Source organism: Copadichromis virginalis, linkage group LG6, assembly GCF_057382275.1.
Source record: "Copadichromis virginalis isolate Kocher_CV1m ecotype Utaka linkage group LG6, C_Virginalis_male_GT1.1, whole genome shotgun sequence".
Classification (NCBI taxonomy): Eukaryota; Metazoa; Chordata; class Actinopteri; order Cichliformes; family Cichlidae; genus Copadichromis; species Copadichromis virginalis.
In genome coordinates this window covers 24,415,666-24,432,879 of record NC_140623.1, presented here as the reverse complement: position 1 = coordinate 24,432,879, position 17,214 = coordinate 24,415,666, and the positions used below count along the sequence as shown (strand labels likewise).

The window sequence follows — 17,214 nt, the reverse complement described above, 5'->3', positions numbered from 1 at the left end:
CACCAGACCCAGTACCATGACAGTATGCATGCTTGCGTGAATGCACATAAACAGGAAGCTTATCAAGGGAGGAGTGTGTGTGAAGGGACTTTCACGGTGTCATTTTCTTGGGTGTGGGTGTGTGTGTTTGTGTATGTTGTTGTAGAGCCATAAAGTTGCGCTAGAGAGTTGTGAGTGATAGCCTTGGACTACCACAGCCAGGAGACCAATAACAGTAGGCCGCTCAAGGAGGCTTCTGCCAAGTGACCAATGATTAGATCCAACTGATGGAGACCAGAGCCGAATGACCCGTCATTCCTCTGTTTCATTCCCCCTCTGAGCCCCATTCCCAGCCTCCCCCATTAACAGGAGTGCATTTCCACCGTGAGTAGCACAGAAATGCATTGGTTTGCTCTCTGACTCCTTAGTTGTTGGGGTTTTTTATAGTTGTGAGGAGGGCTCAGTGGGAGAGAGAAGGCCGGATTAGAAAGTTATCCAGATAACCCTTTAATACAGGGTCTCTTAAACTCAACAGCACATAAATGAAATGTGAAATCTATTCTCGGTTCCCAGAACACAAGCTGATGTAAATATATAACCACTCATGCCTGGGAGGAATCCACTCGCAAGAGGGAACACAGCCAAATTGATGCTGATGCAGAATTTATGTTCAGTTAGGAGTTACGAGAGTAAATCAATGTGCAAGATGGGTATGTAAATTATTAACTTAGCTGCCATTTTAACAACAAAAAACAGTAAGTCAAACACAGACTGTATGTGTACAGTCGAATGTAATCATTGAAACTCATTTAATTGAAAGTAATTCTAGGATGCTGTATCAAATATCAAATATATGTTGTAACTGTTCTTATTTTTGTTTGTTTGTTTCTAACATGTGTGGTCATTTCGAATTTAATGCCACCAAGACATTTCAAAGACATTTTATACCGACTCCTGTGTTGTTTCACCTCATCTTTTCTTAAGATGATCTGTAGCTTATTGGGAAGTGAGGAGACCGGTGTCTTGGCAAAGCCTTTTTCATTTCCTAATGCTCCGTACATCACCAGGAGGGGACAGGTCTGAAAAGTAGGACAACTGCTAGACTGCACCATATGCACGTGTGTATCATTTAGTATTAAAGTTGACTTCAGATATGAAGGTTCCTTAAGACACGTGCATTAATGCAACCTAATTGTATCACAGATGCTGGCTTTTGAGCTGTGTGGTAAAACAAGCCAGATGTTGCCCCTATGCTCATCATTTCCTCAGAGTATTGCAAGTTTAGTTCATTCAGACCAAAGGACAGTTTTCCATTTCTTCTTAGTCCATTTTAAGTGATTTTAGTAGAAGAAAAGGCATTTCTGGATCTTGTTCATGGTTTTTTTTCTTCTTTGTATACTTTGATCTTGAATCTGTGGATGGTGGAATGAAAAATGTTTTTTGGAAGTGTTCATGAGCCAACGAGGTGAATTAAAAACAGAAGTGTAACTGTTTTTAATGCAGTGCTGCTTGAAGGCCCTTTTTAACAGAATAAGTGGGCTTTAATGTAAAAAAAAATACCCCTGAGCATTCACACAATTACAAGGAGGCGAAACCATAGACAGTATAAGAGACGGACAGAGCCACTGTGACATCACTCACTGGTTAGTGAAGCTGAGTGTTATCACCATCTCGTTGTTTTGAAACCGGAAGAGACAAAAAAGGGGCCAGTGCTGAAATCTCTGACTCTTAATAACGACCACTTTACAAAATGAACTTGATATTTTATTCAGTATGACCTGAAACAAGCGACTCACCTGATCAGGAAATGTTTGCTGTGGGAGTCGTGGGTTTTTGTCTCACAAACCTTTGTGCAATCACAGGACTTCCATGTTGGTTTCACTTTTCAAAAAACACATCCATTTTCAGTTTCTATGGTCTAAACACAGCATAACTTAAAAAAAAATAAAAGATCACATTATTTACAACCCCACCAGTTAAATGACAGATTTGTATTGGAAATCTCAGGATTTGTGCTCATGCATACATAGATGTTATGTGATAAATTTCTCTCACTGTGGGGAAATTGCACAGACTCAGTGGTAATTGGAAAGTCACATGAAATCAAAGGAACTATTATTGTATTATACGTCTTTGCAGCCCTTCACTGCACCTGCCTTTATATGTGCTATGCCTTGTGGTCTCTCAGCCTGGAGAATGGTCTCCAGAAAGCAGAATACTGCCGATAGATTTAAATTAAGGTTGTTTAGCTCTTTTGCACATGTGAAATATGTGTTTTTATACTAAGTTGGACTCCCTTTTTTCTTCAAAACTGCTTTCATTCTTTGAGGTATACATTCAACAAGATGCTGCAAACATTCCTCAGAGATTTTGGTCTATATTAACATGATGGCATCACACATGCTGCACATTTGTTGTGAATTTTTCATTCTAACACATCGTAGAGGTGCTTTTTGGATGGTGGAGGCCATTTGACCAGCGTGAATTAATTGCTATGTTCAAACAACCAGTTTCAGATGATTTAAGCTTTGTGACATGGGGCTATCAGACAATGGGCACATGAAGGGATGGTTCAACGGGTTCAACAAGTATCCTCAGATAGGCTGTGGTGTTTACACAATGCTCAGTTAGTATTGAAAAGTGTATCAAGATAATACCCCCCACACCATTACACATCCAGTAGCAGTCTAAGCCACAAAGCACCTGAACCTATCCAAATGTCAAGGCCCTTCAGACCAAGCCACATTTTTCCAATTTTCTATTGCCCAATGTTGTTGATCCCATCTGCATTTTAACCTAAGTTTCCTATTCTTAGCTGACAGGAGTGGCCTCCTGGTGTGGTCTTCTGCTGTTGTAATCCACCTGCTTCATGGTTCAACATGTTGTGCATTCACAAATGCTCTTCTGCATGCTTTGGCTGTAACCAGAGGTAATTTGAGTTATTTTTGCTTTCCTATCACCTCAAAGGAAGCTGATATTCTTTTCAGATCTCTGGCATTAACAAGGCATTTATTTGAATTGCTGCTCACTGGATACTTTCTCTTTTCCATTGGGGAGACGGTTGTGTGGGATCATCACAGTAAATAAGCAGTTTCAGAAATGCTCAGAGAAGCACATCTGCCATGTTAAAAGTCACTTAAAACACCTTTCCTCCCAATTCTGATGCTCAGTTTGAACTTCAGCAGGTGTTCTTGACCCTGTCCACATGCCTAAATGCACTGAGTTGCTGTCATGTGATTGGCTGATTAGATATTTGCATTGTAATCCGTTAAACAGGTGTAACTAATAAAGTGGCTGGTGAGTGCATGTATAAATAAGTCCAGTGTCTCTAACAAGTTAAAGTGTTTCCTTCTAAAGGAGTATGATGTGTCACTGTGAAATCGTTCTCGCTTCCTTGACTTTTTGTTACTTCTTTGCTTTAATAATGATGCTGCTGCTGGTTTCATGCTTCCTCAAAGCCTTGGTTTATGTGTGTGTGTTCTATGTTCCTGTGTCTGTGTGCGTTTGTATTGACTTTGTAGTATTGATCGGATAAAGCAGCAGGGTGGTCCTGCACTTACAGTAGTCATCAGCACATCCTGAAGCTGAAGAAAAGCCCTGTTTCTCAGAACCTGGCAAACAAAAGCGGTGAAAGTTAAATCGGCCGTATTAAACTGCTCCTCTCAGTCATTTATTTATGGAAAAAATGAATCTCTCCGACTGGCTGTTGCTCTGCAGGGCCAATCTATGAGTAACACATCTCCCATCTGTGTAATTCACAAACTGACCTCAGCTGTTTGACTTATTGATTTTTGCTAGAGTGGGACTCCTAAAGCATCCCTCCCCTCCTGTTGGTGGGACTCCATCCAGAACATAAGGTGTTCCGGCTCTCTGGCTCTGGCAAATCCTGTGGTCGTCCCGGGGTTACTGCGGGAAGGGAAGAAGGTTCTGCCTGGCTGGGCCGCCGGGTGCCCCGAGTGTGTCTGCATGAGATGGCTCCCACAGGGCCCACTCCCACAGATCATTATTGTCCATGAATAGCTGCTGCATTGCAGATGGAGAGAAAAGGGGGACGTGAAGGAAGGAGCGTAGTAATGGATGGATGATAGTAATGGCTTATAGAGAAGAAGAGTAAGCTCATGTGCATGGGCCAAAAACAAGAGACATGTCTGTCTAAGATTGTGCATGTGTGGTGAAATCTTATTCTCAAGGAAAACTCAGGCCTTCCCGCTGTGGTGATTTGAGGCAGTGCAGGCTATTTTCAGTATCTGCGTAAGAAACAAATCATCACATCAGTGTATTGCAGCCAGCTTCCAAAAAGTGTAAGATTGTTCAGAGGCAATAACATGGACGGCGACTCAGAGAAATAAGGGTGCAGAAAGGAGTGAGTGAACACCATTAGACAAGGTGAGTAAGAAGATGATGAAGAGGTTGTGTCCACCGCCTCATTACATTTTAGAGTCTCTGATTACCATGTAATGATTGCTGCAGCCTCACAAACCTTCGTGTTCACTGAAAGCTACAAAGACACCTGTTTGTCTCTTAGCAGCTCTGTAACGACTTATTACAAATTATCCTATGTAACCTGAACCGTGCCCTGTTGTTGCAACCAGAGTCTTAACACTAAACCTCTTTTTTTTTTTCAAAGGTGAATACCAAAATTGTTACTATGTGAAATTCAGCCTCACACTAGTGGGATGTTTGTTGCATTTACTTGAAAATCACAAAATTAACTGTGGCGTCACCCGCTGAACTCCACATTTGGAAGGTTTTAGCTGTTTCCCTGTTGCTTTATTTTGGAGCCAGATGTGGATTAAAGGGTGGAGCAGTAGCTTGGTTGGCAAGCTGCACTCATAAGCTGCGTGGGTGCAATGCGCACACACATATCAGCTAATTAGCGTGGACTTTAAAAAAAAAAAACTACAAGAATTTCCCTCAGCAAAACTGAAGTACCACACAGTGAACCGTAATTTGTTAGATAGTCCTTTAAAAATACACACAAATGCAGTTATGGGGTTCCTTAAAGGTCACTGTTGTCTGTGAATTCTACTGACATACACCTGGGGGGACAAGAGAGGTGACAAAGAGAGACCAGGTAGGGTGGAGCAGGTGGAGATGAATATGATTTGTGATTTATGCAGTGTTGGGTAAGTTACTTTAAATTAATAACTTAGTTACATTACTAGTTACTTCTATCAAAAGTAACTCAGTTACTTCAAGTTACTCGTTACTTTCAGAGTAACTAGTTACTAGGGAAAGTAACTTTGGTTTTACTCAGAATTCTCTTGTTAATGTGTTGCTTCCGTAACTGGATACCCAGCAAGATTGCCAGTCTTCTAGCTTGCTTACTTGCCACAAGTGCACTGTGCCACCTACCAATAGAAAGGAAAAAATAATGTGCACATTTCCACGAGAGAAATCCCACGCCTGATTCTATCCTAGCCTGTTTTTTACATCCAACACAAAAAACTGCAGTCGTGGTGCTTTTGATTGTACTCAGAACTCGGAAATTCTGCCTTCTGAATAGGAAGATGTAGGTAACACCAGACTGAAGATGAGCTGCATACAGAGCTGGACTGGGACAAAAAAATTGTCCCGGGCATTTTGACTAAAGACCGGCCCACCATTATAGGAAAAACCATAAAGCCTTTGAATGAAAATAAACACACAGTGATGTACACTGTTCTGATGGTAAATATGTATCAATCTATCAATCGTTTGTTGTAAGACTCAGATAGTTATTTTCTTTAAAAGTGAGACATTTTAAATGAGAATAAGAAAGTATTTCCTTGTGCCCCCCTTTCCCTTTTAATGCCCTACATGGACCCCTGGCAACACTTTGCTAGACCCGCCCCTGCACAGTTACCAGCTGTCAGCTACTTAGAAAAGGATCCTGGTGTTATTTGTCTCTCAGAAACAGTTCATAACTTCTCTTCAACTCATTCATGTTAACTAAAAGGTAAACCTGTTTCTCCATCACAGCTCTGATGATTCAGGAAGGACATCTCCTGGTTTCATCTTCATGTTTCCCTCTCATCACATAACCAAACCGATATCATGACCAGCAGGTTTACAGCTGTGGCTCCAGCCAACATCAGCTGATACTAGAAATTAATATTAAATAAATTCTAACAACAGCTGATCAAGCTTAAAAGTGCTGCTGTTGTTTAGCGTGACATCCGCTGGTTTCCTCTTTCTGGCGCAAAGCGGACGATAAATAAACAAGAGAGAAAAGCCGATCAGCTGATCATTGATCAGTTTCATGATTGAAGTAGAAACAGGAGAGGGTGAGAGGATGAGAGAAGAAGAGGCAGCTGTGCAGCGTAAACACAGAATAACTCCAGCTTTGTGTCTTTTTCATTGTAGCTGAAGTCCGGGACAAACTGTTCCTTTTCACCTCAATACGAAACGCGTAATATTTTCTCTGAATACCAGACAATTCCGTTTTTTACGGGACGGTTGGCAACTCTAATAATTAAACTTATGAACAAAATAAAGTTCAACATCAGTAACATAGCACCACCCAGCTGTATAGAAACTCCGTCATGCTAGCTAGCACGCAGTACGAAAAAGTCAGCATAACGAAAATAAACTCCACCTAAACTTGGTTCATATCTGACCCAGGTGGACTGCAGGTTATAACTTCTTACCTGAAGTTCAGTTCACCTGACACTCTCGGACCAGCGGCCGCTTCGGGTCTCTCCTCTTGGCTCCCTTTTCCTTCATCCACCTGCTGGCCTCCACCACTTGCTATTGTTATTGAATCTCTGGAAGCTCCGCGATAGCCACCACACGAAGTAACGAATAACGAGCCTATCTAAATCCCAGTAACGAGTAACGCGTTCCTGATTTTGGCATAATAACTAGTTACCGTGCTCGTTACCACAATAATAACGTAGTTACTGTAACGCGTTACTTAATAACGCGTTAGTCCCAACACTGCATTTATGACAGAAGAAAAGTAGCAAGAGTGAAAGGGAAAGTTTATAAGATGGCAGTGAGGCCTACTGTGATATATGGTTTGGACACAAAGAAAGAAAAAGGTGGAGCAGGAGGTGCTAAGATTTTTATTGACGTTGACCAGGATGGTGCAGTATTAGAAATGAGTGTATCAGATGGACACTTTGGAGAAACGGCTGACATGGTCCTCCATGTGCAGAGGAGGGATACAGGATACACCGGACAAAGGATGTTGGAAATTGGAAGAAGTTGGAAAAAGAGGAATACCATGGATAAGATTTGTGGATGTAGAGAAGGCAGAGAGATGAGGATGCTAGGGATGGGGTGTTTCACTGTGGCAACGTCTAAAGGGAGCAGCCAAAATATGAAGAAGAAGAAAGCAGCTATGCATAGAATGAAGTCATACAGTTTGTTAATGAAGAAATTTAATACCCACATCAATATGTTACTGCAGCTCAAGCTCAAGGTAATTATTTGGTTAATAGTAGCTTAGTTCTTGGCCACATGAGGAGGAAGCTGAGTTGGAGCGTATGGGCCTGTGCAGGTAAGACTATGGGTACCCCTCACATCTCTTTGGAGCTAAAAAGAGGTTATTCTTTAGCTTGTATAGGTAGTTGGAAAGCACGATTCTGCTACAATTAATATTAATTTGTTGAGGCTATTCTGCCCTAACAGTCGATCGTTTTTTGTACTTTGGGGGAAAACATGGCAAAAAGTTCTTAAACAGCACTTTTCTACTCTATCTAAACACTCAAAGTGCTTTACACAACATGCCTATATCTAAGTTCATTAAGTGCTTTTACCTAACATTCACACTCCAATCAAGGCATCAGAGAACACCTCAGGGTTCAGTATCGTGCCCAAGGTTACTTTGGCACAAGGGCTACGGCAGCCAGGTACTGAAACACCAACCTTCCGACTAGTGGCTGACTAGTCTACCTTCTGCACTACAGCCACCCCCAATCTCTCCTGCTTTACTTCCAGCTTAAGTTATTTTTGCACTTTTATTACTGTAATTATGGATTTTACCCTGTAGCCTGTAAAGGTGGCCCACTGCACAGGTTTATTAATTATACAGGGTGTGACTGTGGAGTTTGGTTTTTAACCTGTGATTTGGGGACTTGTGCATGTGTGAGTGCAAGCCAAACTGCAACAGTTTGACAGTATTGCCTCTCCTCTTGTGTTTTTTTTTAATAAAAGTGCAACGTGAGTTAGGTCAAATACCCCCATTAATACTTTTTAAAGCTAAAAAAGTTTTAAGTTGTAAGAATTTTTTGAAGTAGTATCAAAGAGCAACAACAAAATGTTCACTCTGCCATCTCTGTATTTTGCAGCAGGTTGTAAACATGCATTTTAAGGCTGTACCGTTAGACATTTTAACATGGCTGCCCGTGGGGACTGACTTTAGGAGGCAGCCTCAGGCACCAAGTGAAACAGCACTTTTTCTTTTTTTCAGCTTTGAAGGTTGCATCCTTTTAGTAAACAAGCAATTTCACATTTTTCACGGACTTCTTACATTTTCCAGAGTGGTCTGGGATTAATCGATAGAACCAAAAATTACTTTATCGATCCTGAAAACAGTTAGCAGCAGCCCTAGTTGGTCGTTATTTTCATTTTGATCGACTAATCGACCTCAGCGCGCACAACAAACTGCCTGTCTGCTGGCTTCCATCTCCTATTAATTAATATCGACTGATTGTCTGGTCTGTTGAGTAATGACGGGGAAAAAGACGGTGATGGTGATGGTCCACTCTCTTTCAGCTCTGTGTCATTTGGCAGAGCTGTGACATGAACGTGTCCTTGTGGCAGATGTTTGTGGTTACTTGAAATGCTCTGGCTCTTAAGAGTAGATCTCCTCCTCCTCTCTCCCTCTCTCTCTTTGTGTGTCTGTATACTCCGCTATATTCAGCTCACTCCTCCAGTCGCGGTTACCGGGCGTGCGGTTGCCAGGAGAGACGCGCGTGCAGTGCAGTGTACAGTTTTAACGGCAGAGCGGCACGGGATCTTCCCCGCCATTTCCTCGTGTCGAGCCCTGGAATGTCGAGTAGCGGCTCGGGCTCTTCCTCGCGGAAGGAGTTCGATGTGAAGCAGATCCTGAGAATCCGATGGAGGTGGTTCGGTCACCCCGCGGTCCCTCCGCCTCACTCCCCGCCGCTAGGAGACTACTTCCCCGGCAGGAGAGCGGGCGGCAGCTCTGGAGACGGACCCTCAGTTAGCGGCTCTAGCAACTCGAATTCAAACAGCGTAAACCCCAGTGCGGGGAGTCACGGCGGTCTGGTGGCCAGTGGCAGCGCTGGGTCTAACCTGTGTAACGGCAGCGGCAGCAGCAGAAAGTTTGCTGATCCGGCTGGGAGTCGGGGCGGTCCGGGAGGAGCGGCAGCTGGAGCGACGGGGAGCTCCTGTCCCCGCTCGTTCAGCCAGCCAGAGTGCCGAAGCTCCTCCGCAGCGCTGTCCTGGGTCTCCCCGCCGCCTCAACGTCGCTCTCGCCCCGTGACGAGCATGGAGCCCCCCGGGGAGGCCCCTGCACCCCAGCTGGTGTCCGAGCCCCCCGGGGTTGAGGAGGAGGAGGCGGCGGCGGCGACAGCAGCGGTGGCGGCAGCAGCATGCAACGAGGAGAACAACAACCACCCGGAAACAGACTCCAGCTCTTGCAGGTAGTAGTAGGGGGATGCTGTTGGCAGTTTCTGACTTTTCAGGTGAAAGTTGTGAGCAGAATTTCTGCACTTAGTTGTGTGAAAGACGCACACTTACCTGAAAAGTTTAAACAAGAACTCCTCGGTGTTAGCTTCAACTTATCAGAAGAGCATTTGGCAAGCTGTAATTCTTCTAGTTGGGCTGTTTGCAGTCTAGTGCGTTGTTAAGATGGGATCTACTTTCATTTACGTTGGAATCATGTGTTATAGTAGGCCAAACATTAACGACAAATGAAATGGCTTAAACAAGTACAATAGCTCAAAAGGAAGAAATACAATTAAATAGAAGATGTGAATTTATTCGCAATCATGGCTCAAGAGTTGGGAGTTCGCCTTGTAATCGGAAGGTTGCCGGTTCGAGACCCGGCTTGGACAGTTTCGGTCGTTGTGTCCTTGGGCAAGACACTTCACCCGTTGCCTACTGGTGGTGGTCAGAGGGCCCGCTGGCGCCAGTGTCCGGCAGCCTCGCCTCTGTCAGTGCGCCGCAGGGTGGCTGTGGCTACACTGTAGCTTGCCATCACCGGTGTGTGAATGGGTGGATGACAGGTTGTGTAAAGCGCTTTGGAGTCCTTAGGGACTAGAAAAAGTGCTATACAAATACAGGCCATTTATCATTTATTTTCTTTATTGTTGTTCCTTTTGATCTCTGGCGCACACAGGGTCTATGGAAGCTGAATTCCCCCCTGATGAGTTAATAGAATAAGAAGGCTGTTCAGACAGCATGCTCTCACCACTCTCAACATGCAGACAGATGGAAAGATGGATAGAGAAGGTGAGGGCTGAGTACATTTGGGTGTGGTGCACTGACTTCTCCCTCCAACCAACTAATAACACTTCACCAGTCAGGCTCTGTTATTAGACGATGCATGCAAACACAAACAGAAATTCACTCTTGTGCTTATGGGATTTTCAGAGTCATTTACAATATGACTCTAGGGCTGAGCTCTGCATGTTGCTGCATACTGCACTTGACATTTGTATTGTTTTGTTTTCAGCATCAGAGTCGAAGGCTTTTATTCTTAATCCTTAGGGTTCTGCATGCTTGTGTTCACATGCGGAAAGAAGTGTGTTGCATCTGTGTGACCATCCAGCTGTAGTGGTGTGAAAAAGCCATTTAATTAATAGTTGCCTTGGAGATAGGAAAACAGGGTAATTAGGATGTCCTAACCACACTTATATTATTGTGATGCAGTTGTAAAATATGGGCAATGTTTAGGCAGCTTCTTTAGGTGTGTTTACTATACAGGCAAAATGCGTCTGGTAGCCTTCTATCGTACTCCGTGTTCCCCATACACCTCAGAAAATATAAAAGGTTCATTGGAAACAATGCACGCACATGTGTGCACACACAGCTTTCATCAGAGCCAAAGTTGATATACCTATTTTTTTAAAAACCGATTCATCTTTGATGTCTCTTCATGAACTTGTTTTCACCGCAAACGTGTATGTTTCTGCTTGTGAAGGAGAAAACTGAGGTCTTAAAAATACCCATTGTTATGCAAGGCTTAATGTCGTATCTTCAGTGACGATGGTAGTCCGGCGGCGCTTACACGGCAAATTACTTCTGCCTAATAGTAACACAAGCACGCACACACACGCACATGCCTCGTTAACACAGGCAGAGAAAATTTTCACTGCACGAGTCTGAATGGAAACGTATACGGACGAAGCCATGTCCTTGCACACATTATTGTTGCCATACCAACCCAGACATTAGTGTATGCTGCATACATGTGTAGCTTTTCAGCATGTTTGTTTTGTGGTGTGTGGGGGTTTGTTTGTGTGTTTCTCTGTGCGATTCATCCTCAGAGAGCTCCTGTGTACAGTGTGATACTCCAAAACACGGGTGGCAGAATCCCAAATGGGATCATGGGAAGGGACGCGCACAGAATCCCAGAGCGACTGAAGGCACTGCTCGGCTCCACTCATCTCCTCCTCTCCTTTTCACTTTCACACCCCACCCAGCTTTCCCTCGTTTAATCCTGGTGTACCTCCCTTACTTACCCTTTTTCTCCTCCTGTCCCACATTCATCTCTGCCCACCCCTGGCCACTCATTGCCCTCCCCCTCCACCCCTTCTTTTTTTCCCTTGCTAATGTGTTGGGAAGTGAGCGTATTAAAGAGGCTGGGAGAGAGACACCCAATGACAGTTGGGCGAGTGCCCTTGCCTGGTGCGGGGGTTTAAAAAATCTGGCTTCATGGTGTTGATTTGCCCTAGACACACACTCTCTCTTCCTCCTTTCTCTCTCTGTCCATATTGAGTGGTTGCCAGGCTCAGTTAAGGGGACTGGAAGGCAGCGTTCCCCTACTTCAAAGCCGTCTCCTCTGGCAGTATTTAGCCACACCATTCGTCTACAGACACACATCCACACACACACACATGCACATGCTAGAGAGCAGGAAAGCCAGCCAAAAAGCCTCCTTGGAGGGTTGGAACGGGATAGGAAAGAGGGAGAAAATTGAGGCAAAGATTAATGTTGGGATGAGGTGGAATGAAGAGAGTGAGTAATGAGATTAGTTGGAGATATGAAAGTTGGAACAGGACAGAGAGAGAATGCACATAGGCAGAGATGAGCCTGGCTGTATCACATGTAGGGATGGGTACCGGTATCCGGTGCCATTCTGACATAAACGGTAGTAACCAGACCGAAAAGCAGCACACATTTCGGTGCTTTATTTCGGTGCTTTTTTTCCCCTGAGATGTCATACACTTTGGATTCCAGCCAATCATTTTACCTTTGCAAGGATAGTAGGCGGGCCCAGGTACGTACGTTCTTTTAGAGCAGAGCTACAGATTAAAAATGCCCAAAGCGAAGTGGTCAAAGTCTGGCTGTACTTCTCAGTAAAAGATGCAAACTCAGCAGCCAGCAACAAGTGCTTTAAGGTGATACTGTGCAAAGGAGGTAACTCCTCGAATCTGATGAAACACCTGGCAACGCATAGCGTTTTGTTAAAAGCCGAGAAATGTGCCGTAATTGATAGCTTGCTGCGAGACCTCACATCGTGCACCTCTACTGCGGGTGTGGTGCCTGTTATCGGACCCGGAGTTAGCAACATCCCCCAAAAACCCGAAGATTAGAGTCCTGGCTCCTAGCCCTGCCAGTGTAGCAGAAATGATGAGGATGATGATGGCAGCAGCAGCCGTTCTTCTCCACGTGAGTAGCTTAATGTTGTTCGTGTGTAATTTACGTTGAGTAGGCTAACCACGTTATTACATTAATGCATGTAAGGTGAACTAGCAAACACAGTCGTAGTTACATGCGGCTGTCTTCTTATTTGATGGCACATACTCCCTTCACCCTGACCAAAAAGGCTAAAATGACCAAAGAAAAAGTGGAAAACAGCTAAACATGAGAGGTTTTTGGACAAAGTTTGTTTTTTTTCCATTGATTAAGCACTGCTTCCAGCCAAGAGTGATGCCATATATTCCCCATAGCTGCAGAAAAGTCTAACATTGTTATCTTTTTACAAAAAAACAGCTGAACATGAGAGGTTTTTGGACCAATTTTGTGTTTTCCATTCTTTAAGCACCAGTTCGAGCACTGTTTAAGCACCGGCACCGTTTCAAAAGTACCGGTTTGGTACTGGTATCGGAGAAAACCTAAACGATACCCATTCCTAATCACGTGATTATACTAAATATGTGCATAAACGCACCAGGTGCACATTATTTTCTTTTTTTTAAACAGAGTGAGAGTTTGTTCATTAAAGTCACAAATGAGTTCTTATCTCGTAAGACCTAAGCTTGCATTAACTTGGTTTGAAACTGTGACCTTGTTATGCCTGCTCTAACATCAAGCAGGTGCGGACCTCCGCTTAAGAGGTCGCTTTTCTGTCCACATAAATGTAAATCTGCCGGTTATTGATAAATAAAGAGTCTTTAGCTAGAAAAATGGTTCATTATGTTAGGGCTATCAAAAACCCAAACAGAGTTGAGCCATTAAATCTTGTGTTACATCTCCAGTCTCTCTAGATCCTTGTCGGGCTTGAGCATCTGAGAGTTTTGTATTTTTAAGACATTTTTATAGACACAAGCGCTAACTATTAAGCTGGCTTATATATGTTGTTAGCTCACCGTTATTACAAAGTGTTAGACATAGAAACAGCCTGGCTCCATATGGAGTGGTTCACACATTCGCCTAACAAGCAAAAGATCCTGATTTCGAGAGGAGAATCAGATCCCATGGGGATTGCATCAGGAAGAGTATCCGGTGTGAAAATGGAAGCAGCTGGAGAATGGAGAAAAGTTGCTAAAACAAAAGAACTTTTTTTTAAGGAAGAAAATGACAACTAGATGAATGTTAGAACTTAACAACACTGACCCTCAGTTGTTCAGCTCACATCTGTCCACTTATGTTCCCTAATTAAGGTAGGATAAATCATTCACTGCTCTCACTCTCCTGGATGCGCCGTTAACCCCTCGGCAGCGTTGTATCTAAAGGTGGAAAGCCAGCTTTGCTTTCTGTGTCACTCGGGAGACAAAAAGTGGTAATGTTGATTTTATTTTCCACAACAGATTTCATTTTCACACACAAATGTTCTAATTTATTTTTATATTCAATTATAATCACATTAAGAATATTTGCAACAGCCTCATTATATGCAGTAGCAGGTTATTAGGTTTGATGCTGAGCAGGTGATAGACAGTATATTGAAGGTGGCTGTAGCCACTCTGGGGTCACACTCCAGTTTGTAGACTATTGTTTTGAATCCTTAAGTTTTTTGTTTCTTTGTTTTTTAGCTAGGACTAGCTAGGGGTGGGTGATATATCCTCAAATTTTCATCACATTATTTCAAGGAAATTTGCAATAATTATATTTATGACAAGATGCCAGCAGCAACAGCATTAGATTTGCTGCTGGCAACTTATTACTTAACCTTGGAAGTTTTCAGGAGTCTGCACAGTATTGTCACATAATACAGTTTAAACTGAAATGTAGTTTCTTTCTGGGATGTTGTATCTTGGGTCGAGCTATTTAACCAGCTACTTAAAGCGCTTCTGTTGCACCATTTCCATCCACTGGGTTGCACATCAGCTGTTGCTAGCACATCCTCCTCCAGCCGAGCCTTTGTAGTCTGGTTGTACTCGATGATGCCTCAAACTATGAAGCAAATTTGTCGTTTACACCTTTAGCAAGAAGCAAGCAAGCAAAGTGTGCTGCTTTTGTTGGAGGTTGTTGAAGTAGCTTTCTTCTCTTTTTAGTTACTAAACCGTCATCGGGGAGCTAACCTGCTCTCACTCTCAAGCATGCCTGGTATTGTGTCGTTGCCAGGCTTGCTAGGGAACGTGAGGGTGTGGTGTTGCTATATCACTGATATTCTGATATGATGTAAAAATCTGTGGTGGTATAATCACGGACAGGATGACTTGACACAGCCCTAGTGTGAGCTTTTCAGCAAGGTGCATCACTCTGATATTAGTTTTCCTAAGCAAAGGAGTTTTTCTTTTTCCACCCCGAAAGAGCCAAAGAAAAGTCATAAACTTTGTAATAAATCTCTTTTTTTAACCATGAGTATTGGTTTTGTTTTCATTTACTCAGTCTACATTTCTGTTTATTAAAAGGCTAAAAATAAGAGGGAAGTTCATAAAGTAACAGTAAAACGGTCTCTTCTCCTGTATTGTGCATGCATCAATTATGTATACATGCTTAGTCACTGCCTAAAATGCCCTTTCTGAGTTGGGTGGGGGAACAAAAATACACTTTTAATTAAGATGCAGATTTTGTCTGTAGAAAAGCATCTCAACGGAAAATGTGTATACCCATAAACAGAAAAGAAAAGGATGCATCCATCTTTTTAATATACAGTCTGTTGTATAGAGGACCTTTGGAGGTTGCCGTGCTCAAAACAGTTGCCTGCTATGTCTGAGGAAAACAGATAAGACTATTGGGACTCAACACAAAACAGTAAAAGCTGTAGGATGGAAAATCTAAAACAGTGAACACAAATAACCATGTAAAAATTCATGGTCAGGTGGTAATTCCCCAGTACTAAAAAAAAAAAAAATTTTAACTACACATTCTTTTGAGCTAATGAATCCTATATTTAATGTCAGTGCTGTAAAACATTTTCATCTCACAAAGAAATTCAGAGGAAATGTCTGTCTGTATTTATTTATGTGCAAACATGTATAAAAAAATATGGATCGGGAAATATGTATAGCAACTTCAAGTGCCAAGTGATAGTTTTTTTTAACATGCTACACCAATACGTGACAATGATTTCTGAGTAAATAATCCAATCTCTAAATTGTTTTGTACAAAAGTCACATTTTGTAACACCTTTTCCACAATTTATGTCTGTGTATCTCTTTCTACCTTTCTCTTTATTCAATCCTGGTAGAACATGCAAGTGAAAAATTGCAATTTAAGACAGTTTGACTTGAAACAGCTTGAGCTTTGAGCACACACACACACACACACACACACACACACACACACACACACACACACACTTCACTAAAAGAGTGTGAGTTCTCTCCTGACTGTGGAGTTGAATTCATATTATCCTTGGAGTATCAGTTTATTTTTATGTCTTTGTGCTGCAGGGACAGTCCTGCCTCTTCTGCTGTTAAATTAAAAATGGAAGTACAGCACTGGCTCACATAAATTAAATGCTGGTTTGGGAGTCATGATGGCTGATAATTCACAGGGTAGCTCATCTCTGACAAACACGCATGCACAAATAAACTCAACAGTAATGTCGAAGCCTTCCTGGTCCTAAACTCTGCTCTGTCTCCTGTTGTTGGTATAAATGCAAGGAAACTGGTTGCCATTAGGGAGCAGAGTAAATTACTGCATATCCTATGGGCTTAGCTCCCATAGCTATTTAATTGGCAGATTTTCTTTAAAGAGGGCTAAATTTATCTGGCCATTTACTCCTAGTAATTGAACCATTAAAGATCTTTTGTCTGCTCCTGGCGACATACAAAGAGGGTACATTAGATGACTCAGAACAGCTGGTGTAGCTCTCTTCACACATCTGTCTCTTTGTTCACCAATAAATCCACTGAAAGTTACTGTCTCTTTCTCTTTCTGTCTTTGTCCGTGTGTGTTTGTTGGATGTTTGTCCTTGTCTGTGTGCCATTGTGTGGGCGCAGGACGTCTAACAGTAGTGCCACGCTGTCCTCATGTGTGTCAATGGAGCAGTGCGCGTGTCCGGAGGAGTGCATGTTTACCGCTCTGTCCCATGCTGATGTCACCTTCCGCAAGATGGAGGGCTACCTGCGGACTAGACAGCTTTGTGATGTCATACTGGTGGCTGGGGAGAGGCGAATACCTGCTCACAGGTAGGAGCAAAGGAGCACTAAAATTCTAATACACGGACAGCAAAGGCTGTGATGCTAATGGTTATTGTCATTACTACTACATTCGGTAACACTTTGTAATGCGGTTTGCAATTAAGAGCGTAATTCCCCTGCAATTGAATGGATCTTTAGTGTACTGTATTTGAAATTACAGTGTAATTCTATTTACTTACAAATACTTAAAGTAGATATGCTACAATAAATAATAATACTATGAGTTAATTTTTAATTTAAGCAATGTATAAGTAATTTTAGGTAGTACATGACTTCTAGGTATTTTACAGGAAACGACACTCAT

The 17,214-nt window shown here is 42.7% G+C and overlaps 1 protein-coding gene across 1 annotated transcript in view; it reads left to right on the top strand.

Annotated features, from left to right (window-relative positions):
* The first annotated feature begins 8,707 nt into the window (after nt 1-8,707).
* Nucleotides 8,708-17,214, top strand: part of klhl5 (kelch-like family member 5) — a 40,329-nt gene continuing 31,822 nt past the window's right edge. Inside the window, exons 1-2 of the mRNA XM_085459383.1 lie at nt 8,708-9,572; nt 16,710-16,898. Of these exons, the coding sequence (XP_085315509.1) occupies nt 8,956-9,572; nt 16,710-16,898 (806 nt within the window). The 5' untranslated portion in view covers nt 8,708-8,955. The remainder of the gene's footprint in view (nt 9,573-16,709; nt 16,899-17,214) is intronic.